Source organism: Aulostomus chinensis, chromosome 24 (genome assembly GCF_037954235.1).
Source record: "Aulostomus chinensis isolate RoL2024-O1b breed Wild chromosome 24, RoL_Achi_v1.0, whole genome shotgun sequence".
In the NCBI taxonomy this organism is placed as follows: Eukaryota; Metazoa; Chordata; class Actinopteri; order Syngnathiformes; family Aulostomidae; genus Aulostomus; species Aulostomus chinensis.
In genome coordinates this window covers 1,853,685-1,880,855 of record NC_141343.1, presented here as the reverse complement: position 1 = coordinate 1,880,855, position 27,171 = coordinate 1,853,685, and the positions used below count along the sequence as shown (strand labels likewise).

Below are 27,171 nucleotides of genomic sequence, written 5' to 3'. Positions count from 1 at the left end.
GGGGGGGGCGACACTTCTTCTGCCACTAGATGGCAGTACCTGTGACCAAATCACAACTGAAGCACTTCAGCGCTACTATGGGTTCTTCCTCAAGTCTGAATTCTTGCTTGTGTTGTACATTGCTTTGGACAAAAGCGTCTGCTAAATGAAATTGTAGAATTGTAGACAATGCGTGATGTCCGTTCATTTAGCTGTTTTAATGCCTCAAAAATTGGCAAATAAGCGCAAGCAAAAAGTGGCGGTAATCAGCTTATGCTGATGTGGACCAAGCCGGTTACAAATTGGTGTAGCAGAAGAAGCGCGCTGCGATTTGGGAAAGCAGTGCACCCTCAAAACTTGCGCACTGCGAGATTGAATACAAAGGTTGAAAATTTTAAGGATGCAGTATGGAAGTATGTGATTTGGGACACACCATCGGTCTCTTCTACCAGTTCTAATCACTGTTGACCAGAGAAGAAACTCAGTAGTTTTACTTTCTACTTTTGAGTCAGTTGAGTGACAGAAAGAGAGCAATGACACCTGGAAGTAAATGAAGGGAACACCCACCCCTTAAGACTCCTCTGTATGTCAGTTTGTAAAGTTTGAGAAAATTTCAGTTTTTGTTAAAGTGAAGAGATGGTGAGATTATGACCTGAAATGATGCTTGAACAGAAGGTAGAGACACACTTTTGATATGAGTTGACCACAACACCTCTAGACACACCTCTCACTAACACTTCTCATGTCTTTGAATACATTACTCCTTGTAATCTACAGTAAAAGTACATTTAAACTGATGGATGGGGAATAAAGAGTGAGTTCATTCCTTGTTAAAAAATATGTAGAAGACAGAGTTTTAGATGTGTGAAATATGAAAGAGTGAAAAGAATAGTTTTATTTCAAACACTTCTGATTTACATTCATTCAGGCAACAAATAGCATTCAATCACAGTTACTTGTTTGCTGAATTATTTAAAAATAACTCAGTTGGTTCATCCAAAGGAGTCAGTCTTTTTGAAAAAATGGTTTGTGAACGTCTCAACTCTAGGACCTTGTTGGCAGCATCAGTGTCCTTTCTGGCTCCTCCCCCTCCACCAAACATCCCTTCAAATTGAGATCCAAGTCAAATCAACAATAAAGTAAAACTACTTTGTCTCTGACAGAGACTAAAACACAGGCAAGAAAATGAAGACGTTCCATTAATATACAGCAGTAACACATGAGGGAGCCCTGCAGTACCTGCTCTGACCAGCAGGAGCATCCCCCAGAAAGCTGTGACCATAAGCTGCTGCTTTGCTGAACATCATAGCTTTGGTCCAACCAGCAGAAAAGTCCACACATTTATGAACAACTTGTATCCTTGCAGGTCTCTGTAGATGAGCACGTGTACAATAAAGTTAGGGGGAAGAACTCAGGTCCATCTTACAGGCTTCAATCAGTTCCACAATTTCAATAACAACTAAAAAAAACAGGTCCTGCTAGACTGAATCAATGAAATCAGAACTGTAGTTTCAGCTGCTTCAGGTGGCAGTATAGAGGACAACAGTCTCCTCCTCTCTCTCTGCTGCAGGCGTCCGACGTCTGATCATTTGTGGATGGAACATCAGCAGGGAAGAATTCATGTAATCAGAGCTGAAATTCTGTAAATCAGAGGATTTGACTCACCAACTGTAACCAACACCGTTAATGTTCAGAGGGTAAAAAAACAGAAACATCAATCATCATTTTGAACATATAAACCAACCTCTGCCTTTGGAGCCGAGGACACTGAAGATCTTTTTGTTGACTCTAGTTGTCAAAAAGAAGAATCAAACACAATTAAAATAAAAACAATGTTTTTCCTTCATCTGTTTGATCATTTGGACGAAACGTTCTGATCCAGTGCCTCTGTATTGTCATAAAACTGCAGGACAGGGCAACACAATCTAATCTGTGTTAATTTCCACGAAGCTTCCCTACTATATCCCGTACACTGAACATTTGTCATCAAATGTATCATTGACAGTTGAGCCTACCAGAGTGTTGGCAGCTGTGTGTCTTCAATGTCGTATATGTCAGGACAACAACCAGGATGGTGGTGAATGTCAAAGCTCCACTCAAGAAATACACCAAGACTGGAGAGTTTCCTCCACCTGAAGATCCAAATATTACTGAATCTGATTTCTTCATGTGATCATTAATTATCCACCACTAATGAACAACTGAGGCAACATCTCTGACTCACATCCAAAGTCCAACGTGGTCCCGTTTCCAAACAGTATGGCTCCACATGCTGCCACAGCACAGTAGTAGGTCCCACGATGAGAGGAATCCAGACTCTTCATTGGTAAGTTGTAGACACAGGTGTGTGTTTGTGTGTGGGGTTTCCTCTCACACTGATCATTCCTGGCTCCATGGCTGTAAAGGATTCCTGGATGAGCTTCTCCTGAGTTCTTGAACCAGTAAACACTGTGTTCTCTGTCACAGGTCCCACTTTGTACTGTACAGTTGAGAGTCAGAGAGCCTCCTGGCTGGATGAGCTCTGATGCTGATTGATGGACAGAAGCTTGGATGTTCAAGCTGGAATCTTTCACAGTAACAACAGTGCTGTCCAGGAATTCAAACTCATTAATATTAATGGCCATGCAGTAGTAAGTAGCTGAGTCTGAATATTGTGCATCTGAGATTTTCAAGTTAATTGTACCAGATTTAACTTCCAGTCCAAAGCGTTGATTGTCCTTGAAGTCACCAAGAAAAAAACCTTTGCTGTCAAATTTATCTAAGCGAGACACAATCTTTGGTTTCTCTCCCAGAGTTTGTTTGAACCAGTAAAACTTTACTGCAACTGTCTCCTGCTCATAGAAACACTCCAAGGTAAACTCTTCACCCACGTTAACAGATAACAGCTGTAAAGTCGCTGATGGATCCTGAGCCTCAATCTGAGCTGAAGAGAAAACACAGACCAGACAACACATAGTTAACTTGACAGCATAGCAGACAAAATGTACCACAAAACACATGAAGCTGCAAAAACAAAAGGATACAACACAATCACAACACATGCAGCTCACCTGTTCTCCCCAACAGCAGACATGTCAGACACACAGCAAACATGGAAGGTGTCATTTTGATGAAACCTCCGTCTTCTTTGGAGAGAAACTGAATTTGTTTTCTCTTTTTAAGAAACATGCCTGTGTTTCATTGGCCAATCAGGTTAGAGTCATACTGACAACATGTTCAGCACCTCCTACAACCTTGTTCTGTGAGGATTTGCATGACGCTGATTTGGACAGAATGGTTCCATATGTGTATGTAGTCCTGAAAATGTGTCCACCTTTGTGTTTCTTCAGAATAAGGCTGTAAACTCTAAGAAAACTACTGAATTATTGGCTGTACAAAAGAGAAAGTCATCTTTACTTTAACATTGTTAAACACACTAAATAAAAAGTTTATATACTTTAAAATCTCTCAATGTCATATGATACACAGGCCAATTATACCAATTTACATGTATTGTATTATTTTTAATGTCCATCAACATTTTCATTTATAAGTGACAACAGAGGCTGATTATTGTTTTTATAGCAGTCAGAAAAAAACATAAATACGATGAAAAGTTACTGAAATACTTACAGGGGGAAAAAAGGCTTGTTGTCCACAATTTTAAGTGTCCAACAAGCAAAGATCTGTTTTCTGGTGCATTACCAAGCTCCAGACCCCCACCAGCTGTCAATGTCAGCTCAGAGGTGACTCATTCTGTGAAAGGAAAAAACAGGAAAAGCACTTCTGCTCAACAAGCTCAAAATTCTGGGTACTGTACATAACCAGTATCTATGGGTCCGGGCCCCCTCCTCTCTTGATTCATGTCTACAAAACATCTCCACAAGGCCCTCCCCCAACAGGGGCCCTGCTTATAGAGTCCCACTAAGATAGCCATGCTCATCTACATCAAGAACCTATCAACTTGAGTACAGGTTTTCCCCTTGGGCAGTGCAGAATGACCAGTATTCTGGAGAACGTGTATTTACTATCAGTTCTACAGTAATATATAGTTTTCTCACCACAAACATTTTATGTGAGTAATTGAGAGCATTAGAGGTGGAGTTGCAGTGGTGACATCCTTCTTGTCACCTAAAAACTAGTGCTGTCAGTTGATTAAAAAAATTAATCGAATTAAACGCATTTTTATGTCATATCTGCTAAAGGTCTGCTGATAAAGAATCTCTTACATGATGTATGCCAGCTCCGGACAGTTAAAATGTTTTGAGTGTGGAGATGTGGGACAAACGCTTTGCGTACCCACAGAAGCAGCAGGATGCGGGTTCTTCCGTTGATGTGGCAATCAGCTCCGCTCGCGCCAGCATGTCCAGTGACACTGCTGGCGTAAATACGGCTGGCATCTCTGCGAGGCGGCAGCTGAACCCGGTGCCATTCACGATGAGCCCGTTACAGGCAAGACAGTGAGTGCTCATGACACTGAGGAGCAAGAGATTTCTGTAGCTGCAGAGAGCCTGGACAGCTCTCATTATACAAATAAAATTGCCTTGCCTTACCTTCCCAAGTTCCATGGGCCAAAAAGGCCTGATAGGACTCCTTCTCCAGCTTGACTGCCAGTGTCCACCAACGGGTTCTGGTATTACCACCACAACAGGCACCGACCACCTTACTGCCACAGCTTTGATCGGCCACCTTGACTTTGGCCCACTTGGACTTAGTGTCTGCTGCTTCCCTTGGAAAATAGTAGAAACTCTCCCGGAGGTAAGAGTTGAAACTCCTGTGATGGGAGACTCTGTCACACATTCCCAGCAGGCCATCACAATGTGTTTGGGCCTGCCAGGTCCCCACCAGGTGGTCATTGCTTGACAGCCCGCCCCTCTCTTCACCAAAGTGTCCAAGACATATGACCACAAGTCCCATAACACGACCACAAAGTCGATCACTAAACTTTGGCCCAGGGTGTCCTGGTGCTAAGTGCACATGTGGACACCCTTATGCCTGAACATGGTGCTCATTATGGACAATCTGTGACAAGCACATAAATGCAATAACAAAGCACTGCTTGGGTTAAGATCAGGGGGGCCAATCATCCCGATCACGCCACTCCAGGTCTCACTGTCATCTCCAACATTAGCGTTTTAGTCCCCCTGCAGAACAAGGCACTCTGCAGTACTTCCTCCAGGGAAGGTACTCTGCACTGCGGTTTGGCACATAAGCGCAAACAACAGTCAGGACCCATCCCCCCACTAAAAGGTGGGGACCATCTTCTCGTTCACCACATGAAACCCCAATGTGCAGGCACTGAGCCGAGGAGCAACAAGTATGCCACCCCTGCCCATTGCCTCTCACTGATGGCAATGCCAAAGTGGAAGAGAAACCAACCCCTATCAAGAGGACTGGTTTCAGAGCCCTTGCTGTGGGTTGAGGTGAGTCCGACCATATAATTTCTCAACCTCATGCACCAGCTCAGGCTCCTTCCCCACTAGAGAGGTGACATTCCACATGTCTAGAGCTAGCTTCTGCAGCCGAGGATCAGACCGTCAAGGTCTCTGCTCTCGACTGCCACCCATCCCACACAGCACCCAACCCCTTTGGCCCCTCCCACTGGTGGTGAGCCCATTGGAGGAGGGACCCATGTTTCCTCTTTGGGTTGTGCCCTGCTGAGCCCTATGGATGCAGGTCTGGTTACGAGGCGGTCACCACCAAGCCCTGCCCCCAGGCCTGGCTCCAGAGGGGGTCTCCGATGACCAGCATCCAAGAAAACTAAGTTGAACTTTATTGATCATTAATTGGGGTCTTCTGAGCTACTCTTTGTCTGATCCCTTCCCTAGGACCCCTTTGTCTTGGGTGACCTTACCAGGGGCATAAAAGCCCAAAAACGTAGCTCCAAGAATTATTGGGACACACAGCTCCTCCACCGCGATAAGGTGGTAGCTCAAGGAGACGGGCAAATAAAGCTTTTTGGGTAAAGTAACTGCCACTGTGCTTTGAGTAACTACCTCACTGTAAATGCTAATACTGGTTCCGTTTCCAAAAAACATGTCTCCACATGAGGCCACAACACAGTAGTAGTTTTCCAGCATCATTGGAGCGAATGTTCCTCATGAAAAGGGTGTACACACAGGTAAGTTCTCCAGAGGTGGACTCATTCGTCTGGTAGGTGGCAGCTTTATTCCCAGACCAGTCAATCATTTCTTGTGTTTTACAGCTACACAACACCACTGCGTTCTGCTGCACAGTGTTCAGTGAGAACAGAACAGCTGAGAGCCACAGCGTCACCTGGCTGCACCGACTGAGACTCTGGCTGCTGAATGTCAAGTCATTGCTTGTCTTTGAACCTTGGAAAAGAAAGCTAATGAGTGGTGATCAATAATTTCATGTTCTCATTCAACTGAAATGATGTTGAGGTGCCACAAATACCTTCCAGTACCAAAACGGTTCCTCATCCAAACTGAATCTCATCCCACTTTACCACACCACAGTAGTATGTGCCAACATCTATGCCACAGCACAGTAGTAGGTCCCACGATGAGAGGAATCCAGACTCTTCATTGGTAAGTTGTAGACACAGGTGTGTGTTTGTGTGTGGGGTTTCCTCTCACACCGATCATTCCTGGCTCCATGGCTGTAAAGGATTCCTGGATGAGCTTCTCCTGAGTTCTTGAACCAGTAAACACTGTGTCCTCTGTCACAGGTCCCACTTTGTACTGTACAGTTGAGAGTCAGAGAGCCTCCTGGCTGGATGAGCTCTGATGCTGATTGATGGACAGAAGCTTGGATGTTCAAGCTGGAATCTTTCACAGTAACAAGAGTTCCTTCCAAAAATGTAAATACATTTATATATCTGTTTATGCAGTAATAAGTAGCTGAGTCTGAATATTGTGCATCTGAGATCTTTAAATAATTTCTACCAGATTTAACTTCCAGTCTAAAACGGCCATCATCCTTGAATTCACCATGGAAAGAGACTTTACAATGTTTGTGGAAGAGAGAAAAAAGCTTCGGTTTCCTTCCCAAAGTTTGTTTATACCAAAAGAACATCTCCACAGTGGTTTTATGCTCATAGAAACACTCCAAGGTAAACTCTTCACCCACGTTAACAGATAACAGCTGTAAAGTCGCTGATGGATCCTGAGCCTCAATCTGAGCTGAAGAGAAAACACAGACCAGACAACACATAGTTAACTTGACAGCATAGCAGACAAAATGTACCACAAAACACATGAAGCTGCAAAGACAAAAGGAAACAACACAATCACAACACATGCAGCTCACCTGTTCTCCCCAACAGCAGACATGTCAGACACACAGCAAACATGGAAGGTGTCATTTTGATGGAACCTCCGTCTTCTTTGGACAATCTGTATTCCTTAATATCACATAACTGTGTTTGACTGGCCAATCAGGAGAGACTGTCATTGATCACATGACCATTTCCTCCTGCATCGTTGGTCTTTAATCCATGAGAGCACGAGCCTGAAGCTTAAATTTGACAGAATGGTTCCAAGAGGGTGTGACTCAAAAAAATGACTCTACATCCGTGTGTTGTGACTACGATCAGGTTTCAAACCATGAGATGACGACTGAATTATCTGCATAAATGAGCATAATTTTGCCTCTGATATTGTTAAATGTATAAAATGTACTGACTTTAAAACATCTCAAGACAATACCAAAGTTGTTATATCTGGGACGTGCTGTGACGGGGAATGAGGGGGTGAGATGGCCAACTTAGACCACAAATATCCTGTTCACCTTGTTCGTATTTGTACACAAACGGGTTTAAAGTTGTTAATTACATTAATTTATGAAAACTGAAGCTCATAATTCATCACAATGCAAAAACCAAAGCACTTTATCATAAGAGAGGTTAAAGAAAAGCATTATACAGTGGGGCAAAAAAGTATTTCGTCAGCTACCAATTGTGCAAGTTCTCCCACTTAAAAATATGAGAGAGGCATGTAATTTTCATCATAGGTACACTTTGACTATGAGGGACAGAATGGGGGAAGAATCCAGAAAATCTGTCTGATTTTTAAAGAATCGCATATTATGGTGGAAAAATTCGGTCAATAACATAAGTTCATCTCAATACTTTGTTGTATACCCTTTGTTGGCAATGACAAAGGTCAAACGTTTTTCGCAAGGCTGGTATTTTGGCCCATTCCTCCATGCAGATCTCCTCTGGAGCAGAGATGTTTTGGGGCTGTCGCTGGGCAACACAGACTTTCAACTCCCTCCAAAGATTTTCTGTGGGGTTGAGATCTGGAGACTGGCAAGGCCACTCCAGGGGCCTCATGTATCAAAATGGTTTACGCAAGAAAAACTTGCGTACGCCAGGATCGACGCTCACGTTCAGATGCATCAACGCAAAAAGTTCGTCGATTCTTGTGCTGTTTCACGCCAACTCCGGAGGTGCCGTAGAAGTCGGCGGAAAGCCGATTCTTGCGTTAACTGCACTTTGGTCCGTTGGCGACACCCTGTGGCGGTATTTGGTAACTGACATTATTTGACAACCACACATACATCGGGCACAAAAAAGCCTTCCAGCGGGAGATGGCGGACCGTTCCGGGGTGAGTCGGTCGACCCTCAACCGGGCCATGCCCTGGGTGGTGGATCTGATCATTGAACAGGCCAATATTGATTTGCAGCAATAGCCGGATTCTCTTTGTAATCGGAGCCACTGACTGCACTGATGTTGCCATAAAAGCGCCATCCCACGAGGAACACGCTTACGTTCATCGTAAGGGTTCCTACTCCATCAATCTGTGGATCATCGATGCGCAGAGGCTGGAGGGATGGACGCCGTCCTCGCACGCATGAATTTCACTCCCACAATGCGAACAGGTAAGTGGCGATTACACAATTCACGAAGCCAGATTCATTTATTAATTTTATCCACCAAAGTTCCAGAACATTTATCAGGCGGTTCAGGCTCATTCATCCCCGTTACGTCTTCCTGCGACTGCAGGACCGCCTGTGTGAGGACAGGCTGGCCCGAATGCCGCTGGTCCTGGCGGATGACTGAGCTGGTGGACGGTCTGGCGCGGGAGCCGGCGGGGTGCTGCACGTCGGCGGCATGGCTGACGGATCAATTTCTATTAAACATATTGGTTAATTTAATGTCTGATTCTGTGTATTTGTAGCCTTTACATCTGTGGCAAAGCAGGTGGAAATGCTGCTTAAGAAATGGAGTTTCCACTGACCCTCCAGAATCTCGGCGTCAGCGTGGGTGGCGGCGACAATCCCCCCGACAGAGGTGCTGCTCGTGACTGCCACCACCTGCTGCTCAAAATCCGTCAGGTGCCCCTCTCCCTGACCCCCACCTGTCTGGCTGGCACTCCTCCGGGGGCAGCTGTACGCCGCTTGACCTCCACCTTGAGGTCCTGTTAGTGCCATTTTCCATGTTGTTATTTAAAGTTCGATTTAAGCCAATTGATTATTTTTGTTATTGCATTTAGTGATTGCGCAGTGTTGAATTTAGTCCTACGTTAGCTTGCATTGTTTAGGAAGGTGTAATGCAGACATGCATTAGAAACAGAGAGGAAATCTTTCAGAGCGCGAGCAGTGGTGCAAGCTGATGACGTAGTGATGGTTTAGTGAGGAACACTGTGCTTTTATCACTGTGATGTTCAGTAAAGGAGGAGCCAACACAGCGACTCGTTCTTTCCATCAGTAGAAGAGGTTCAGATGTATGAACATGATGATCAACAACACTGCTGATGACAAGGGAACTTTAGCCAATAACAGGTCTGACCACTTTGTTTTCATCTCTCTTTCTCTGAGCCCACCTCGTTCACCCTCTCACTTCTTATCCCACTCACAATGTTTTTTGCTTGTACTGACACCACTGGACAGGCTGGCAAACAGAATCTGCCGTCTCTCCTCCACCTCCCCGACCAGCACCTCCACATCGCACGCCGTGAACCTCTTTTTCTTTGACATTATTTTGTGAGCGAGACCCTATTTAAATGAATTTGCGAATTTAAAGGTGGGCGTAACGGGGCGGGACCGGTCGCTCCAACATCTGTGCTCAATTCCACGCTGATTGGGATGTATCAAGGAAACGTAAGTGGATTCTGGCGTTCGCACATGTTGATCCATCCGGATTTTTTTATTTCGTAGGCAACTCTCTCTATTCTTGCGACCGCAAGTTTTTAGTATGAGATCCACGCAAGTATTGATACATGAGGCCCCTGGTCATCAAAAGCTTCAACTATCCCTACACTGGGGGAGAGCCAACAGAGAGCATCGCATGTGGTAGCACAGGCTCTTTTCACGGAGCCTCTGAGTGAGTGTCAACCCTGGAAAACTGTTGACATGGACATTTATGTTTGAAAATAGGATATTCATGCTTGTGTACAGTGTTGGGCACATTACTTTGAAAAAGTAATTAGTTATAGTTCCGAGTTACTTCTCCCAAAAAGTAACTGAGTTAGAAACTGAGTTAGTCCACTATGAAAGTAACTAGTTACCAGGGAAAGTAACAATTGTGTTACTCTTTTTTTCTGACAAGTTTAAAAATTTGAATGAATTTGTTTTTATTTGTTTAGAAAATACTTTCTGCAGGGCAGAGATGCTCCCCTTCTCCTTGGTATTTTGCCTATGAAGGCTCTAAAGGAGTGTGAATCAACTGTTGACAGCGGCAGCTTGTTTTCATCAACATAACGGACAATCAGTTCCTTAAGTTCTGTCTTGTGTTTGTTTCTTGTCAAGTTTTTGTGGAGCAGGGCAGAAAAATCCAGCTTTGGCTGCTTGGATGGCGTGGCTCCATGTCCTTCTTTGTTAGCGGAGGTCACTTTAACAGCACCTGCTTGCCATCACCATTAACGATGTCGACAGTGTTTCTGGCAACTAGTGTAGTAGAAGCGTGTGCTGTCGAGAGGCGCTTCATTAAATTGGAGTTGCTTACATTGGACACTGACAGTCTCTTTGTTTTCACTCTGGGACAACACAACATGCACTCAATGAGTCGCTTCAGTACCGCGTAGTAACGACGTGTTGGTAATGGTAACGGCGTTGTAACGATAGTCAAAGGAATTAGTTAGATGACCTGTTACTAAAAAAAGTAACGCCATGATCAACGCCTTTTATTTTAACGCCGTTATTCCCATCATTGCTTGTGTATGAGCTTTTATCCCGTGTGCCTCAACAGACTGCCACACGCTTCCTGCTGCTGCAGTCGAGGGGCTCAATGCTCGCTTCAGCAGAGAAACCTGGTTTCTGTGCCTCAAACACTCTTCAGGATGTGTTTGCTTTCCTGGTCGTCTTGCTGCTGCACCGAGGCTTTGACCAGATCGTTACAAGCTTCATTTGGATGTGTCCAAGGAACGGTGAGAACACATAATAATTAAAGCTGCAAGCAGCGTTGTTAGGGCCTGAGCCTCTTTGTGCCCGCTGCCGGGTGGCAAACGCCACGATTCCAACGGTGTATTTGGCAAATCCCTGGGCCTTGACATTTGTGTAGAAAATTGTGGACGTCCTGTTGGAGTTAGGTCAGGGGTGTGAGTGTATGATTTGTCCGTCTTGATGAGACGAATAAAATGATGTTGGTCCGATGTCTGTAGGACATTCCTGCAGGCCGTGGTGGATTTTTGTTAGTATGTAGGTGGCGCTATTGAGTAGAGCGCTGTTTTTGTTAAATATCAAATATTTTTCGCTGTAGCCAATTTGTGCACCAAATTTGTTGAGTTTTTGAGCGTGTTTAGGGGGTCAAACTAAGCTTTGAAATGGCGAGTGTGTCGAGCAAATACAATAGGGTCTTCGCCCCGGAGGGCTCATACAACAACAATGCAGGAGGAAATGGTCATGTGATTGATATTACTCTCTCCCGATTGGTCCGTCAAACACAGGCATGTTTCTGAAAAGAGGACAACAAATTCAGTTTCTCTCCAAAGAAGACGGAGGTTCCATCAAAATGACACCTTCCATGTTTGCTGTGTGTCTGACATGTCTGCTGTTGGGGAGAACAGGTGAGCTGCATGTGTTGTGATTGTGTTGTTTCCTTTTGTCTTTGCACCTTCATGTGTTTTGTGGTACATTTTGTCTGCTATGCTGTCAAGTTAACTATGAGTTGTCTGGTCTGTGTTTTCTCTTCAGCTCAGATTGAGGCTCAGGATCCATCAGCGACTTTACAGCTGTTATCTGTTAACGTGGGTGAAGAGTTTACCTTGGAGTGTTTCTATGAGCATAAAACAGTCGGATTAATGTTTTACTGGTTCAAACAAACTCTGGGAGAGAAACCAAAGATTGTGTCACAATTATTTAAATATGACAGTGACGGCTCTTTTCAAGGTGAATTCAAGGACGATCAACGTTTTAGACTGGAAGTTAAATCTGGTAGAAATAACTTGAAGATCTCAGATGCACAATATTCAGACTCAGCTACTTACTACTGCATGAGTGGCTATTTTAATGTGTTTGAATTCCTGGACAGCACTGTTGTTACTGTGAAAGATTCCAGCTTGAACATCCAAGCTTCTGTCCATCAATCAGCATCAGAGCTCATCCAGCCAGGAGGCTCTCTGACTCTCAACTGTACAGTACAAAGTGGGACCTGTGACAGAGGACACAGTGTTTACTGGTTCAAGAACTCAGGAGAAGCTCACCCAGGAATCCTTTACAGCCATGGAGCCAGGAATGATCAGTGTGAGAGGAAACCCCACACACAAACACACACCTGTGTCTACAACTTACCAATGAAGAGTCTGGATTCCTCTCATCGTGGGACCTACTACTGTGCTGTGGCAGCATGTGGAGCCATACTGTTTGGAAACGGGACCACGTTGGACTTTGGATGTGAGTCAGAGATGTTGCCTCAGTTGTTCATTAGTGGTGGATAATTAATGATCACATGAAGAAATCAGATTCAGTAATATTTGGATCTTCAGGTGGAGGAAACTCTCCAGTCTTGGTGTATTTCTTGAGTGGAGCTTTGACATTCACCACCATCCTGGTTGTTGTCCTGACATATACGACGTTGAAGACACACAGCTGCCAACACTCTGGTAGGCTCAACTGTCAATGATATATTTGATGACAAATGTTCAGTGTACGGGATATAGTAGGGAAGCTTCGTGGAAATTAACACAGATTCAGACTCTAAGAGGCTCAATTATTTATTGAAGAACATGCACTTTTATTGACCAGTGGATACAGTGTGGGTTTTTTTTTTTTTTTTTTTTTGAGATTTTGATTTAAATGAGGCTGCACGGTGGTGCAGTGGACAGCGCTGTTGCCTCACAGCAAGAAGGTTCCGGGTTCGAGTCCCGGCTCGGGCACGGGATCTTTCTGTGTGGAGTCTCCATGTTCTCCCTGTTCCTGCGTGGATTCTCTCTGGTACTCCGGCTTCTCTCCCCAGACCCCCCCCCCCCCCCACACACCCACGACCCTTAACAGGAATAAGCAGAAGAAAATGGATGGATTGAATCAAATGCATTTTAGTTGCAATGTGCAACAAATTTCTCGTCAAATAATCAAGAAAAAGTTCATTCAGACTTCAAGATTTAATTCGTCACAAAATATAAGTACTGATTTCTGAATGCCTCGTCCTGTAGTTTAAGATAAAACAGTCATATTGATCAAATGAAATGAAAATGCATTTAAAATTATTGGTTCCTTCTTTTCATGACAGACTCAACAAGAAGATCTTCAGTTGTCTCCTCTCCAAATGCAGAGGTAGGTTCACTTGTTCAAAGTGATGATTATTGTCACAGTCACATATTTTTACGTTTGCTCTTTGTGACGTGTGTCTGTCTCAGTCATGATACGTTCACTCGTTTGCTAGTTAAGTGGTTTTTGTTTTATTTTACCAGGGTAACCAAGAGGCAGAGAACCTCCATTATGCTGCTTTATCAGATTACAAGCTCAGCAGATCAAGAAGACTGGGGGAGGACACCTCAGATGAATGTGTGTACTCCAGTGTCAGGCAGTAGATCAGCCTTGACTTCAGTTCTGTGTTTCATTTGGACTTTGTGTGTGTGAGAGGAAGTTGTGTCATTCACCTGTATGATCTGACAAGAACAATTGAACTGAGTCTTTCCTCCCCAGCAGCTCTTTGATGTGTCTTATTTCTACTCTCACCAGGCTTGTAGTGTACACGGAACAACCACACTGTTGTTGTGGCTCTGTAAAGTGGAGACAAAGCTGACTTTGTAATGATTGACAGGTGATGCTTCAGCAGGCCTTGACTGGTGTAAGCAACTCATTTCTGCCTTTTATAAACCACTGCATGAGGAGCTTCAGGACACATTGGTGAACTCAACAGGAAATCTTCAAGTGTGACCTGAGAGTATAACAATAGAACCGTCAGAGGCGTTGTCGTGAAGCAACTGGAACAAACACACAAGAAGAGGCATTGCAAACAAAACCACAGAGACATCCTGTGGAGGAGTGAGGGCCGGGCTGGAGAGGAGAGCCAGAAAACAGCGTGATGTGAAACTTTGACCAGAGAAGAAACTCAGTAGTTTTACTTTCTACTTTTGAGTCAGTTGAGTGACAGAAAGAGAGCAATGACACCTGGAAGTAAATGAAGAGAACACCCACGCCTCACATCATGTTAACAATCTCAGTGATAACCAGTTAGATGCAAAGATATGCCGATGACGCCATAATTTATTGTTCATCATCGCCAATCGATGGATGAATTTCGCAGCTGTTTGTAGTTTTTGAAATAGTCCAACGTAATCTCCTCACCTCTCCCTAAAGTTAGTTTTAAATGATCAGAAAAGATTTTTTTCCAAGAAACATAAGTGTGGATCCTCTCCTCCATCCCTTTATCCTCTGCAGGGGACACCAATAGAATTGGTCTCCTCGTTTAAGTACTTAGGCCTCGTGTTGGATGAGGATTTATCATTTAAATTTCACGTTCCTCAACTACTGGCTACGTAGAAAAAATAGGGTTTTATTTTAGGAATAGTGCTTGTTTTTCAAAGTCAGCAAAGAAAAAGCAGGTGGAGGCCACTTTTTTTTTTTAACCTGTACTGGACAATGGAGATGTCTTTGACAGCCATACCACCAAGGCTCGTCTGCAGTCCCTAGACTCTGTTTATCACTCTACCCTTAGATTTATAACCCATGCAACTCACTCATCACTGCCCGCTGTATTAAGTGGTTTGTTGGCCCTCACTTCATGCAAGAAGACACAAGCATAAATGCTTGTGCACAAGGCTGAAGTTGGCTACTTTCCATGGTATATAATTAGTCTTTTAACAGTCACTTGCCAGGAGTAGGTATATTTTCTGAGATGTTCCAACATTAAATTTAGAATTTGGAAAAACTAGTTTCAGTTACAGTGGGCCAGTTCTCTGGAATGATCTTCAGAAATCACTCAAAAGTCACAGCTTTCGTTTCAGTTACCAAGTTCAAATCATATCTCAAACGTACGTTTCAAACTGTCTGCTCCTGCTTGTAATTCTTGTTTCTTTTTGATGGATATATTCATGACCCTGACTGTCCCCATTATGTTATATTCGTATTTTGTCTTTCCTAACTCTGTTAATTGTGTGCCGCTACCTTGGCAGGGCTCACTTGCACAAGAGATGCCTTATCTCAAAGTGATTTTTGTCACGATCCCTGTCTCGTGTTTCCTGTTTTATTTTGTAGTCATGTCCTGTCTTCCTGACCTCCCTCTTGTGATTACCTCATGTGTCTCACCTGGGTGATTGCACCACCTGTGTCTCGTTTCCCCTCTTGTATTTAACCTGTGTGTCCTTAGTTCCTTGTTGGGTCATTGTCGTCATTTGCTGTTGTCGTCACAGTCACAGTCACAGTCATAGTCACAGTTTAGTTTTGTCTTGTCTTGTCTTGTCTTGTCTCGTCTCGTCTCGTCTCGTCAAGCCGTCGGCCTCACTCCCCGCCTCAAGCCTCTTTTTGCACCATCCCTACTGTCTGCACTTGGGTCTCACCATCCCACAACCCCTGAATGTGACAGATTTTATCCCTGGTTTGAGGTGAAATGAAAAAATAAACCCCTTAAAGAGGGAGTGCAATGTGAAAATTTCAGTTTTTGTTCAAGTTATTGGTGAAGAGTTGGTGAGATTGACCTGAAATGATGCTTGAACTGAAGGAAGTAACACACTTTCCATATGGGTTGACCACAACACCACCTCTAGACACATCCTTCACACACACTTCTCATGTCTTTGAATACATGAATACAAACTCAGGGCTCAGACTTCATGGTCATTGTAATCAACAGGTAAAGTACATTTAAACTGACGTACAGGCAATAAAGAGTAAGTTCATACCTTGTTCGAACAAACACATTGTTTTTAGATGTGTGAAATGTGAACGACACAGTGACAAACAAAATGTATTATTTTATTCACTTCTGATTTAGATTCATTCAGGCAACAAATCACATTCAAACAAAGTTCATTGTTTGCTGCATCATTCACACAAAAAAAATTCAGTTCGTTCATCCAAAGGATTCATTTTTTTTGAACAAGGGGTTTGTGAACGTCTCAACTCTAGGACCTTGTTGGCAGCATCAGTGTCCTTTCTGGCTCCTCCCCCTCCACCAAACACCCCTTCAAATTGAGATCCAAGTCAAATCAACAATAAAGTAAAACTACTTTGTCTCTGACAGAGACTAAAACACAGGCAAGAAAATGAAGACGTTCCATTAATATGCAGCAGTAACACATGAGGGAGCCCTGCAGTACCTGCTCTGACCAGCAGGAGCATCCCCCAGAAAGCTGTGACCATAAGCTGCTGCTTTGCTGAACATCATAGCTTTGGTCCAACCAGCAGAAAAGTCCACACATTTATGAACAACTTGAATCCTTGCAGGTCTCTGTAGATGAGCACGTGTACAATAAAGTTAGGGGGAAGAACTCAGGTCCATCTTACAGGCTTCAATCAGTTCCACAATTTCAATAACAACTAAAAAAAACAGGTCCTGCTAGACTGAATCAATGAAATCAGAACTGTAGTTTCAGCTGCTTCAGGTGGCAGTATAGAGGACAACAGTCTCCTCCTCTCTCTCTGCTGCAGGCGTCCGACGTCTGATCATTTGTGGATGGAACATCAGCAGGGAAGAATTCATGTAATCAGAGCTGAAATTCTGTAAATCAGAGGATTTGACTCACCAACTGTAACCAACACAGTTAATGTTCAGAGGGTAAAGAAACAGAAACATCAATCATCATTTTGAACATATAAACCAACCTCTGCCTTTGGAGCCGAGGACACTGAAGATCTTTTTGTTGACTCTAGACATGAACAAGAAGAAACAAACTTGATTTTGAAAAAATTACAATGTTTTTCCTTCATCAGTTTGATCATTTAGACTCAGTGTTCTGATCCAGTGCCTCTGGACCAGTTCTGATAGGAACGGAGGAGGTCGAGGTCGTACAGACCTATAAATATCTTGGGCTGTGGCTGGACAACAGGCTGGACTGGACGAGCAACACGAGGCAGCTATATAAGAAGGCTCAGAGCAGGATGTACTTCCTGAGGAGGCTGAGAGCCTTCAACATCTGCAGGAGGCTCCTGTGGATCTTCTATCAGTCTGTGGTCTTCAGCATCCTGTCCTACGCTGTGGTGTGCTGGGGAGGGAGTGTGACGAAGGCAGATCTCTCCAGGCTGGAGAAGCTGATCAGGCGGGCCAGCTCAGTGGTTGGGATGAAGCTGGACCCTCTGGCAACAGTAGCAGAGAGGAGAACTCTGGACAAACTGCTGGACATCTTGGACAATGTCAGCCACCCTCTGCACACTGTCACCACCAGCCAGAGAAGCCTGTTCAGCCAGAGGCTGCTCCTCCCCAAGTGCAGGACCAACAGACTGAAGAACTCCTAACTTAACCTGACTAACTTAACTCCTAACTTAAACTGTTAAACTCCTCACTGGAGGGGGGGAGGGCCAACAGAAGGACTGTAGGAGAGGGCTGAGCACCAATGACCTGCCCCGATAACAACCGGACACTCATGTGCAATATAAGAGACTGTATATTATTATTGTTGTTATTATTATAATTATTATTATAACTATTGTTATATTTTTATGATATTATATCATCATCATTATTATTATAATTATTGTTATAATAACAATCAAGAACAATTAATATTATGATTATTCCTGTCACTATGCACATATACATGACCATCCAGGTACACACAGGCACACGCACATGTATATATGCATATATATATATATATATATATATATATATATATATATATATATATATATATATGCATATATATATATATATATGCATATATATATATATATATATATATGCATATATATATATATGCATATATATATATATATATATATATCGTCTTTGTTTTCTCTTCTTTGTTATTTTTTGCGAAGGTTTCATTAATAATCTATTCTATGGTAACAGTTCTGTGAATGAATGTTGAGGAGAGTGCAATTTCCCTGGCGGAACGTCCAAAAGGGATTAATAAACTACTCTGTCTGTCTGTCTGTCTGTCTGAATTGTCATAAAACTGCACGACAGGGCAACACAATCTAATCTGTGCAAATTTCCACATAGCTTCCCTACTATATCCCGTACACTGAACATTTGTCATCAAATGTATCATTGACAGTTGAGCCTACCAGAGTGTTGGCAGCTGTGTGTCTTCAACGTCGTATATGTCAGGACAACAACCAGGATGGTGGTGAATGTCAAAGCTCCACTCAAGAAATACACCAAGACTGGAGAGTTTCCTCCACCTGAAGATCCAAATATTACTGAATCTGATTTCTTCATGTGATCATTAATTATCCACCACTAATGAACAACTGAGGCAACATCTCTGACTCACATCCAAAGTCCAACGTGGTCCCGTTTCCAAACAGTATGGCTCCACATGCTGCCACAGCACAGTAGTAGGTCCCACGATGAGAGGAATCCAGACTCTTCATTGGTAAGTTGTAGACACAGGTGTGTGTTTGTGTGTGGGGTTTCCTCTCACACTGATCATTCCTGGCTCCATGGCTGTAAAGGATTCCTGGATGAGCTTCTCCTGAGTTCTTGAACCAGTAAACACTGTGTCCTCTGTCACAGGTCCCACTTTGTACTGTACAGCTGAGAGTCAGAGAGCCTCCTGGCTGGATGAGCTCTGATGCTGATTGATGGACAGAAGCTTGGATGTTCAAGCTGGAATCTTTCACAGTAACAACAGTGCTGTCCAGGAATTCAAACTCATTAATATTAATGGCCATGCAGTAGTAAGTAGCTGAGTCTGAATATTGTGCATCTGAGATCTTCAAGTTAATTGTACCAGATTTAACTTCCAGTCTAAAACGTTGATTGTCCTTGAATTCACCTTGAAAAGAAGCTTTTCTGTCATGTTTATCCAAGCGAGACACAATCTTTGGTTTCTCTCCCAGAGTTTGTTTATACCAGTAAAACATTAATCCGACTGTTTTATGCTCATCGAAACACTCCAAGGTAAACTCTTCACCCACGTTAACAGATAACAGCTGTAAAGTCGCTGATGGATCCTGAGCCTCAATCTGAGCTGAAGAGAAAACACAGACCAGACAACACATAGTTAACTTGACAGCATAGCAGACAAAATGTACCACAAAACACATGAAGCTGCAAAAACAAAAGGAAACAACACAATCACAACACATGCAGCTCACCTGTTCTCCCCAACAGCAGACATGTCAGACACACAGCAAACATGGAAGGTGTCATTTTGATGGAACCTCCGTCTTCTTTGGAGAGAAACTGAATTTGTTGTCCTCTTTTCAGAAACATGCCTGTGTTTGACGGACCAATCGGGAGAGAGTAATATCAATCACATGACCATTTCCTCCTGCATTGTTGTTGTATGAGCCCTCCGGGGCGAAGACCCTATTGTATTTGCTCGACACACTCGCCATTTCAAAGCTTAGTTTGACCCCCTAAACACGCTCAAAAACTCAACAAATTTGGTGCACAAATCGGTTGCAGCGAAAAAATTTGATATTTAACAAAAACAGCGCTCTACTCCATGGCGCCACCTACATACTAACAAAAATCCGCCACGGCCTGCAGGAATGTCCTACAGACATCGGACCAACATCATTTTATTCGTCTCATCAAGACGGACAAATCATACACTCACACCCCTGACCTAACTCCAACAGGACGTCCACAATTTTCTACACAAATGTCAAGGCCCAGGGATTTGCCAAATACACCGTTGGAATCGTGGCGTTTGCCACCCGGCAGCGGGCACAAAGAGGCTCAGGCCCTAACAACGCTGCTTGCAGCTTTAATTATTATGTGTTCTCACCGTTCCTTGGACACATCCAAATGAAGCTTGTAACGATCTGGTCAAAGCCTCGGTGCAGCAGCAAGACGACCAGGAAAGCAAACACATCCTGAAGAGTGTTTGAGGCACAGAAACCAGGTTTCTCTGCTGAAGCGAGCATTGAGCCCCTCGACTGCAGCAGCAGGAAGCGTGTGGCAGTCTGTTGAGGCACACGGTATAAAAGCTCATACACAAGGTTGGATTCCATCAAAATGACACCTTCCATGTTTGCTGTGTATCTGACATGTCTGCTGTTGGGGAGAACAGGTGAGCTGCATGTGTTGTGATTGTGTTGTTTCCTTTTGTCTTTGCACCTTCATGTGTTTTGTGGTACATTTTGTCTGCTATGCTGTCAAGTTAACTATGAGTTGTCTGGTCTGTGTTTTCTCTTCAGCTCAGATTGAGGCTCAGGATCCATCAGCGACTTTACAGCTGTTATCTGTTAACGTGGGTGAAGAGTTTACCTTGGAGTGTTTCTATGAGCATAAAACAGTCGGATTAATGTTTTACTGGTATAAACAAACTCTGGGAGAGAAACCAAAGATTGTGTCTCGCTTGGATAAACATGACAGAAAAGCTTCTTTTCAAGGTGAATTCAAGGACAATCAACGCTTTGGACTGGAAGTTCAAGCAGATGGATATAACTTGAAGATCTCAGATATATTCAGACTCAGCTACTTACTACTGTGTGAGTGGCTATTTTAATGTGTTTGAATTCCTGGACAGCACTGTTGTTACTGTGAAAGATTCCAGCTTGAACATCCAAGCTTCTGTCCATCAATCAGCATCAGAGCTCATCCAGCCAGGAGGCTCTCTGACTCTCAACTGTACAGTACAAAGTGGGACGTGTGACAGAGAACACAGTGTTTACTGGTTCAAGAACTCAGGAGAAGCTCATCCAGGAATCCTTTACAGCCATGGAGCCAGGAATGATCAGTGTGAGAGGAAACCCCACACACAAACACACACCTGTGTCTACAACTTACCAATGAAGAGTCTGGATTCCTCTCATCGTGGGACCTACTACTGTGCTGTGGCAGCATGTGGAGCCATACTGTTTGGAAACGGGACCACGTTGGACTTTGGATGTGAGTCAGAGATGTTGCCTCAGTTGTTCATTAGTGGTGGATAATTAATGATCACATGAAGAAATCAGATTCAGTAATATTTGGATCTTCAGGTGGAGGAAACTCTCCAGTCTTGGTGTATTTCTTGAGTGGAGCTTTGACATTCACCACCATCCTGGTTGTTGTCCTGACATATACGACGTTGAAGACACACAGCTGCCAACACTCTGGTAGGCTCAACTGTCAATGATATATTTGATGACAAATGTTCAGTGTACGGGATATAGTAGGGAAGCTTCGTGGAAATTAACACAGATTAGATTGTGTTGCCCTGTCCTGCAGTTTTATGACAATACAGAGGCACTGGATCAGAACGTTTAGTCCAAATGATCAAACAGATGAAGGAAAAACATTGTTTTTATTTTAATTGTGTTTGATTCTTCTTTTTGACAACTAGAGTCAACAAAAAGATCTTCAGTGTCCTCGGCTCCAAAGGCAGAGGTTGGTTTATATGTTCAAAATGATGATTGATGTTTCTGTTTCTTTACCCTCTGAACATTAACGGTGTTGGTTACAGTTGGTGAGTCAAATCTTCTGATTTACAGAATTTCAGCTCTGATTACATGAATTCTTCCCTGCTGATGTTCCATCCACAAATGATCAGACGTCGGACGCCTGCAGCAGAGAGAGAGGAGGAGACTGTTGTCCTCTATACTGCCACCTGAAGCAGCTGAAACTACAGTTCTGATTTCATTGATTCAGTCTAGCAGGACCTGTTTTTTTTTAGTTGTTATTGAAATTGTGGAACTGATTGAAGCCTGTAAGATGGACCTGAGTTCTTCCCCCTAACTTTATTGTACACGTGCTCATCTACAGAGACCTGCAAGGATACAAGTTGTTCATAAATGTGTGGACTTTTCTGCTGGTTGGACCAAAGCTATGATGTTCAGCAAAGCAGCAGCTCATCGTCACAGCTTTCTGGGGGATGCTCCTGCTGGTCAGAGCAGGTACTGCAGGGCTCCCTCATGTGTTACTGCTGTATATTAATGGAACGTCTTCATTTTCTTGCCTGTGTTTTAGTCTCTGTCAGAGACAAAGTAGTTTTACTTTATTGTTGATTTGACTTGGATCTCAATTTGAAGGGATGTTTGGTGGAGGGGGAGGAGCCAGAAAGGACACTGATGCTGCCAACAAGGTCCTAGAGTTGAGACGTTCACAAACCATTTTTTCAAAAAGAGTGAATCCTTTGGATGAACCAACTGAGTTTTTTTTAAATAATTCAGCAAACAAGTAACTGTGATTGAATGCTATTTGTTGCCTGAATGAATGTAAATCAGAAGTGTTTGAAATAAAACTATTCTTTTCACTCTTTCATATTTCACACATCTAAAACTCTGTCTTCTACATATTTTTTAACAAGGAATGAACTCACTCTTTATTCCCCATCCATCAGTTAAAATGTACTTTTACTGTAGATTACAAGGAGTAATGTATTCAAAGACATGAGAAGTGTGAGTGAGAGGTGTGTCTGGAGGTGTTGTGGTCAACTCATATCAAAAGTGTGTCTCTACCTTCTGTTCAAGCATCATTTCAGGTCATAATCTCACCATCTCTTCACTTTAACAAAAACTGAAATTTTCTCAAACTTTACAAACTGACATACAGAGGAGTCTTAAGGGGTGGGTGTTCCCTTCATTTACTTCCAGGTGTCATTGCTCTCTTTCTGTCACTCAACTGACTCAAAAGTAGAAAGTAAAACTACTGAGTTTCTTCTCTGGTCAACAGTGATTAGAACTGGTAGAAGAGACCGATGGTGTGTCCCAAATCACATACTTCCATACTGCATCCTTAAAATTTTCAACCTTTGTATTCAATCTCGCAGTGCGCAAGTTTTGAGGGTGCACTGCTTTCCCAAATCGCAGCGTGCTTCTTCTGCTACGCCAATTTGTAACCGGCTTGGTCCACATCAGCATAAGCTGATTACCGCCACTTTTTGCTTGCGCTTATTTGCCAATTTTTGAGGCATTAAAACAGCTAAATGAACGGACATCACGCATTGTCTACAATTCTACAATTTCATTTAGCAGACGCTTTTGTCCAAAGCAATGTACAACACAAGCAAGAATTCAGACTTGAGGAAGAACCCATAGTAGCGCTGAAGTGCTTCAGTTGTGATTTGGTCACAGGTACTGCCATCTAGTGGCAGAAGAAGTGTCGCCCCCCCTCTTTTTTTTTTTTTTTTTGACAAACATACAACATCACACAACCCAGTTAGTGCTACATAGTCACTAAGTGCTGGGTCTTGGACCCTCTGACTTATTCTACCCCACAGGACAAAGAGGAGAAGAGTCAGGTTCAGTGCCTCGGTGCTCTCTGAACAATTGAGTCTTCAATTGTCTCTTAAAAGTAGAAAGGGACTCAGCAGAACGCACAGAGTTCGGTAGTTCGTTTCGATTTCTTCGAAATCAAAGTTTCGAAAAAAAGTTTCGAAAGTTTCGTTTCGATTTCTTATTTCGAATTCCAACACATCTAAATAGCCACTCACACAGTAGTAAGTAGCTGAGTCTGAATATTGTGCATCTGAGATCTTCAAGTTATTTTTACCAGATTTACCTTCCAGTTCAAAGCGTTGATCGTCCTTGAATTCACCTTGAAAAGAGCCGTTACCGCCATATTTATATAATTGTGACACAATCTTTGGTTTCTCTCCCAGAGTTTGTTTATACCAGTAAAACATTAATCCGACTGTTTTATGCTCATAGAAACACTCCAAGGTAAACTCTTCACCCACGTTAACAGATAACAGCTGTAAAGTCGCTGATGGATCCTGAGCCTCAATCTGAGCTGAAGAGAAAACACAGACCAAGACAACACATAGTTAACTTGACAGCATAGCAGACAAAATGTACCACAAAACACATGAAGCTGCAAAAACAAAAGGATACAACACAATCAAAACACATGCAGCTCACCTGTTCTTCCCAACAGCAGACATGTCAGACACACAGCAAACATGGAAGGTGTCATTTTGATGGAACCTCCGTCTTCTTTGGAGAGAATCTGAATTCATTCTCTTCTTTTCAGAAGCATGCCTGTGTCTGATCGGCCAATCAGAAAAGACTTACACAGAACACATGACCAGTTCCTCCCACAGTTTAATGTGTGGTCTACAAACATACACTCTGATATGGTTTTCTCTACTGCCCCACTGCAGCTAAGCTAACTAGCTGTGCTTACTAACCATTCCATATTACCAGGGACTTCCCGTGTATGGTTCAAATGATTTTATTTCATGTGTTGCGTTTTCAAAATTAAATGTACATCACTTTATATCTGGGGTTTGTCTGTGTGTGGGACACAGAAAAATTTGTCTGGAAGATGTTGGGCAAGTACGTGTGTGTGTGACAGAGAGAGAGAGAGAGAGAGAGAGAGTATGTTGTTGTTGGGTAATTTTGTCTCATATGAAATAGAAATTGCAGGGCGGTGTGGCTTTGATTTATAGTGGCCATCTAACAACCGAAGGGCCGATGGCTCAATCCTCTTGTCCCCCGTTGACGATGTCAAGTATCCTTGAGCCAGATACTGAGCCTCTAAATGCTCAAGATGGCCCTGTGATGGACTGGAAACCCGTCCAGGGTGAAACCAGCCTCTCTCCCAATGTCAGTTGAAATAGGCTCCACGACCCTTGACGGATAAGTGGAATAGAAAATAGAGGATGGATGAGTGAACTGGAAATGTACTTCATTTTATTACAAAATCAATCAAAATCTGTAGCCTATCAATCAGTTATTTACAGTTTTTTGCAGTTGTCTCACTAGAATGCATGTGAATGGTGATCCAAATGATCTTAAAATGAAAAGTTTCGTCATTGTGGTGACCCACATTGACAGACTGTGACACTCAACAAAGAGGTACTGTGCCTATAGGAGCGGAGGGTTAGTTTGCAAGCGCTCTGCCTGTCAAACATGCTACCCATATCCATATCAACGCCTACTTGCCAAGTTCCTGGTTCTCACTACACCCACCTTCTCTTCTGCAGTGGCTAAGCACGGCGTGGAGCACCATATGATCACTGTGGGCTCCCCAGTCTACGCCACGGTCTCAGCCAAACTTGCAAATGACCATGGAACGCCTCGGCATTGTGCAGCGCTCCAACGGCCTGTGGGCTTCCCCCCTGCACATGGTTACGAAGGCCGACAGTGGTGGCACCTGTATTGCGATTTCCGTCACCTGAGCAATGCCACTACCCCCGACCATTACCCCGTCCTGCACATGCGGGACTTCTCTGCTGACCTGGTGGGTGCCGTCATCTACTCCAAGGTGGACCTGGTGCAAGGCTACCACCAGGTGCCAGTCCACCCACAGGATGTACCGAAGACAGCTGTCATCACGCCCTTTGGACTTTTTGAATTCTTACATATGCCATTTGGCCTCAAATGGGTGGCGCAGACGTTTCAGCGCCAAATGGACTCTGTGCTTAGAGACATGCCGTTTTGGTTTGTTTATTTAGACGACATTCTTTTGGCCAGCACGTCCACTGAAGAGCACACGGCCTTATCATCAACCCAGCTAAGTGCCAGTTAGGGCAGTCATCCATCACCTTCCTTGGACACCACGTCGCTCCACAGGGTGCTGTCCCCCTTCCAGCCAGAGTGGATTTCACCCACCCCCGCACTGTACAGTCTGCAGGAGTTTCTGGGCATGGTGAACTTTTACAATCAATTCCTGCCCCATGCTGCTCACCTCTCGTGTCCATCGTACGAGGCCCTGCGGGGTAAAAAGCCGAAGGATGAGTTGGACTGGTCTTCAGGGATTGACAAGGATTTTGATGCTGCCAAGACTGCGCTAGTCAATGCTACTCTGCTGGCGCACCCCTCTGCCACTGCCACCGTCGCCCTCACGACAGACGCCTCTGACTATGCTGTGGGGCCTCTGGCCTTCTTCAGCAAACAGCTCCGTGAAAGCGAGCGCAAATACAGCACCTTTGACAGGGACCGATTGGGTCTTTTCATTGCCACCAGACACTTCAGGCTCCTACTGGAAGGCCGGTGGTTCACAGCTTTCATGGACCACAAACCGCTGACATTTTCCATGGTCAAGACCTCAGAGCTGTGGTCTGGCCATCAGCAGCATCAGCCCTTAGCGATCTCCGAGTTTACCAAGGACATCCAGCACATGTTGGGCAAGGAAAACTTTGCCTCTCGTGGTCGATCATGGGGTCTGTCAGCTTGGGCCGAAACTATGCCACCATAGCAGCAGACCAGGCTGCAGATTCTGACATTCAAGCCATCCGGTAGGCCCCTACTGCACTGTGGCTTGAGGACGTGGTGTTCAACACAGCCAATGCCACCCTCTCTGCAACGTCTCCACCGGTCAAACGTGCCCTGGAGCCTGCTGTCTGGCTGCCCCGGGCTGTCAACACCCTCTACAGCATTTCCCACCCAGGTGTGAAGGCCTCAACTAAACTGGTCAGCGTCAAGTTTCTTTTGCCTGGCCCCCAGAAGGACATTACGTCCTGGGCTTGGTTGTGTGTGCCGTACCAGTGTGCCAAGGTGCAGCGCCATACCAAGGCCCCTTTGGCACCATTTGTAGTAATAGAGAGAGGCATTTCGACCACGTGAATGTGGACCTGGTGGGCCCCCTGCCACCCTCCCACAGATATATTTACCTTCTCACCATGGTGGACAGGACCACCATGTGGCCGGAAGCTGTCCCACTGTCCTTCACTATGGCTGCGGAGGTCGTACGGGCATTCATCGGGTGCCAGGTAGTCTCGCTGCTTCTTCACTCCCCAGCGTGTTCCTTTCAAATAGGAGTGATCTCTGACCTCCCTAGATGTTTGCAATGTAGTAGATGACCTTGCTAGCTAATTGTGTGAAAAGAT

At 44.0% G+C, this 27,171-nt stretch overlaps 4 protein-coding genes and 1 pseudogene across 6 annotated transcripts; 2 read left to right on the top strand and 3 right to left on the bottom strand.

Moving 5' to 3' along the window:
- Positions 1 to 1,069: 1,069 nt before the first annotated feature.
- Positions 1,070 to 3,093, bottom strand: LOC147238337 (uncharacterized). Its single transcript, XM_086196789.1, has 5 exons — positions 3,030 to 3,093; positions 2,204 to 2,902; positions 1,995 to 2,111; positions 1,724 to 1,767; positions 1,070 to 1,619 (listed from the first exon to the last, which is right to left on the bottom strand). Exons 1-5 carry the CDS (start codon positions 3,082 to 3,084, stop codon positions 1,500 to 1,502), a joined length of 1,035 nt encoding a protein of 344 aa, XP_086052915.1. The 5' UTR covers positions 3,085 to 3,093; the 3' UTR covers positions 1,070 to 1,499.
- Positions 3,094 to 6,445: 3,352 nt separating this feature from the next.
- On the bottom strand, positions 6,446 to 7,283 carry LOC147238336 (T cell receptor alpha chain MC.7.G5-like). Its single transcript, XM_086196791.1, has 2 exons — positions 7,231 to 7,283; positions 6,446 to 7,103 (listed from the first exon to the last, which is right to left on the bottom strand). The coding sequence occupies exons 1-2, from the start codon at positions 7,271 to 7,273 to the stop codon at positions 6,454 to 6,456; spliced, it is 693 nt and encodes a 230-aa protein (XP_086052917.1). The 5' UTR covers positions 7,274 to 7,283; the 3' UTR covers positions 6,446 to 6,453.
- Positions 7,284 to 11,147: 3,864 nt separating this feature from the next.
- Positions 11,148 to 15,638, top strand: LOC147238335 (uncharacterized). The gene is made up of 6 exons (XM_086196788.1): positions 11,148 to 11,289; positions 11,809 to 11,928; positions 12,056 to 12,754; positions 12,847 to 12,963; positions 13,590 to 13,633; positions 13,771 to 15,638. The coding sequence occupies exons 1-6, from the start codon at positions 11,151 to 11,153 to the stop codon at positions 13,888 to 13,890; spliced, it is 1,239 nt and encodes a 412-aa protein (XP_086052914.1). The 5' UTR covers positions 11,148 to 11,150; the 3' UTR covers positions 13,891 to 15,638.
- Positions 15,639 to 16,376: 738 nt separating this feature from the next.
- On the bottom strand, positions 16,377 to 19,659 carry LOC147238334 (uncharacterized). 2 transcript variants are annotated; one of them, XR_015111712.1, is made up of 6 exons: positions 19,565 to 19,659; positions 18,739 to 19,437; positions 18,530 to 18,646; positions 17,317 to 17,596; positions 17,126 to 17,169; positions 16,939 to 17,021 (listed from the first exon to the last, which is right to left on the bottom strand). XR_015111712.1 is itself a non-coding variant. In XM_086196670.1 (5 exons), the coding sequence occupies exons 1-5, from the start codon at positions 19,617 to 19,619 to the stop codon at positions 16,902 to 16,904; spliced, it is 1,035 nt and encodes a 344-aa protein (XP_086052796.1). In that variant the 5' UTR covers positions 19,620 to 19,659; the 3' UTR covers positions 16,377 to 16,901. The 2 variants fall into 2 exon arrangements, 1 of the variants encoding a protein (XP_086052796.1); XM_086196670.1 differs by lacking the exon at positions 17,317 to 17,596 and having other exon boundaries at positions 16,377 to 17,021.
- A 773-nt stretch (positions 19,660 to 20,432) lies between these two features.
- On the top strand, positions 20,433 to 22,572 carry LOC147238333 (uncharacterized; annotated as a pseudogene). Its single transcript, XR_015111713.1, has 5 exons — positions 20,433 to 20,487; positions 20,615 to 21,308; positions 21,401 to 21,517; positions 21,745 to 21,788; positions 21,893 to 22,572. The product of XR_015111713.1 is annotated as an uncharacterized LOC147238333 (transcript).
- The last annotated feature ends 4,599 nt before the right edge of the window (positions 22,573 to 27,171 follow it).

Excerpts from the sequence above, each read along its gene's own strand:
- LOC147238335 (XM_086196788.1), top strand. The coding sequence starts at position 11,151 with ATGCTCGCTTCAGCAGAGAAACCTGGTTTCTGTGCCTCAAACACTCTT. Across the intron at positions 11,290-11,808 it reads TTGGATGTGTCCAAGGAACG|GCATGTTTCTGAAAAGAGGA; the intron begins GTGAGAACACAT and ends CGTCAAACACAG. Across the intron at positions 12,755-12,846 it reads GACCACGTTGGACTTTGGAT|GTGGAGGAAACTCTCCAGTC; the intron begins GTGAGTCAGAGA and ends TTGGATCTTCAG.
- LOC147238334 (XM_086196670.1), bottom strand. The coding sequence starts at position 19,619 with ATGACACCTTCCATGTTTGCTGTGTGTCTGACATGTCTGCTGTTGGGG. Across the intron at positions 19,438-19,564 it reads TCTGCTGTTGGGGAGAACAG|CTCAGATTGAGGCTCAGGAT; the intron begins GTGAGCTGCATG and ends TTTTCTCTTCAG. Across the intron at positions 17,170-18,529 it reads ACACAGCTGCCAACACTCTG|AGTCAACAAAAAGATCTTCA; the intron begins GTAGGCTCAACT and ends GTTCATGTCTAG.
- LOC147238337 (XM_086196789.1), bottom strand. The coding sequence starts at position 3,084 with ATGACACCTTCCATGTTTGCTGTGTGTCTGACATGTCTGCTGTTGGGG. Across the intron at positions 2,903-3,029 it reads TCTGCTGTTGGGGAGAACAG|CTCAGATTGAGGCTCAGGAT; the intron begins GTGAGCTGCATG and ends TTTTCTCTTCAG. Across the intron at positions 2,112-2,203 it reads GACCACGTTGGACTTTGGAT|GTGGAGGAAACTCTCCAGTC; the intron begins GTGAGTCAGAGA and ends TTGGATCTTCAG.
- LOC147238336 (XM_086196791.1), bottom strand. The coding sequence starts at position 7,273 with ATGTTTGCTGTGTGTCTGACATGTCTGCTGTTGGGGAGAACAG. Across the intron at positions 7,104-7,230 it reads TCTGCTGTTGGGGAGAACAG|CTCAGATTGAGGCTCAGGAT; the intron begins GTGAGCTGCATG and ends TTTTCTCTTCAG.